Here is a 922-nt window from a genome sequence, read left to right on the forward strand (position 1 = left end):
GATTTGATGTTTAGTTTGTATCCTAATAATTTCTATGATTGCGTTTGCATACTATAAATCATTCATTTCATAAGCGTACATGAGATTTGATTATATTCGAGTGATTATAATTTACTCTGTGTAAAATAAGATGAATTTTTATTTGACTTAACATTGTTTCGAAATTTAATTCGTTGCTAAGGTTCTCTTTCGTTTACTGAAAATGGAAGAAGAGATAGTAGAATTTCCAAGCGATTGTGAGTCTGTAGACGACTTATGCGATAGTAATGGCGAAGCAGTTTCAAACGATGAAAGTGAAGAAATTGTTCACAGCTTACAAAGTAATATCATTGATGAGTACGATAGTGAAGATGAAGCTTTGATTGTTCGTTTGCAAAATTTAGATGGTAGATGGGAACAAAAAAGCAGACCAAAGGAAAATGTTCAATTCACTCAAGAATCTGGACTGAATGTACCAGATTCAGCTACGCCATTAGATATATTTTACTGTTTATTTATAAAAATCGAATATAAATCAAGGCATATAAGAGTCAATACTAACGCACAATATTAAAAAATAATAAATAATCAAATTCTATTACATTAAATCATTCTATTACATGAATTCCATACCAAAATATAACATGTTTCGGTCTTTGTATTAGACCCTCTTCAGATATATGATAAATATAAAATTTTAACATTACTTCGAAAACGCTGAATAAAATTCGATAGTAACCACGTCAACGAATGAACAAACCAAATGTATCGAAATTGCTTGACAAAAGGTTGGATGGCCGATTGAACAGAATTTCTTGATGTTCTAACAAAATTCTACAATTAATTGATTAAATAATTACTCAAGCAAATACAATAGAACACTCACCATTATACGTCAACAATTTAAAAACTCGAAGATAAAATATTCATAATCTTCTTGTCA

At 29.3% G+C, this 922-nt stretch overlaps 1 protein-coding gene across 1 annotated transcript in view; it reads left to right on the top strand.

Moving 5' to 3' along the window:
* The first annotated feature begins 202 nt into the window (after positions 1 to 202).
* Positions 203 to 922, top strand: part of LOC108759296 (piggyBac transposable element-derived protein 2-like) — a 2,701-nt gene continuing 1,981 nt past the window's right edge. The window contains exon 1 of the mRNA XM_018504654.1: positions 203 to 488. Within this exon, the coding sequence (XP_018360156.1) occupies positions 203 to 488 (286 nt within the window). The remainder of the gene's footprint in view (positions 489 to 922) is intronic.

Source organism: Trachymyrmex cornetzi, unplaced genomic scaffold, assembly GCF_001594075.2.
Source record: "Trachymyrmex cornetzi isolate Tcor2-1 unplaced genomic scaffold, Tcor1.1 scaffold1792, whole genome shotgun sequence".
NCBI classification, from domain to species: Eukaryota; Metazoa; Arthropoda; class Insecta; order Hymenoptera; family Formicidae; genus Trachymyrmex; species Trachymyrmex cornetzi.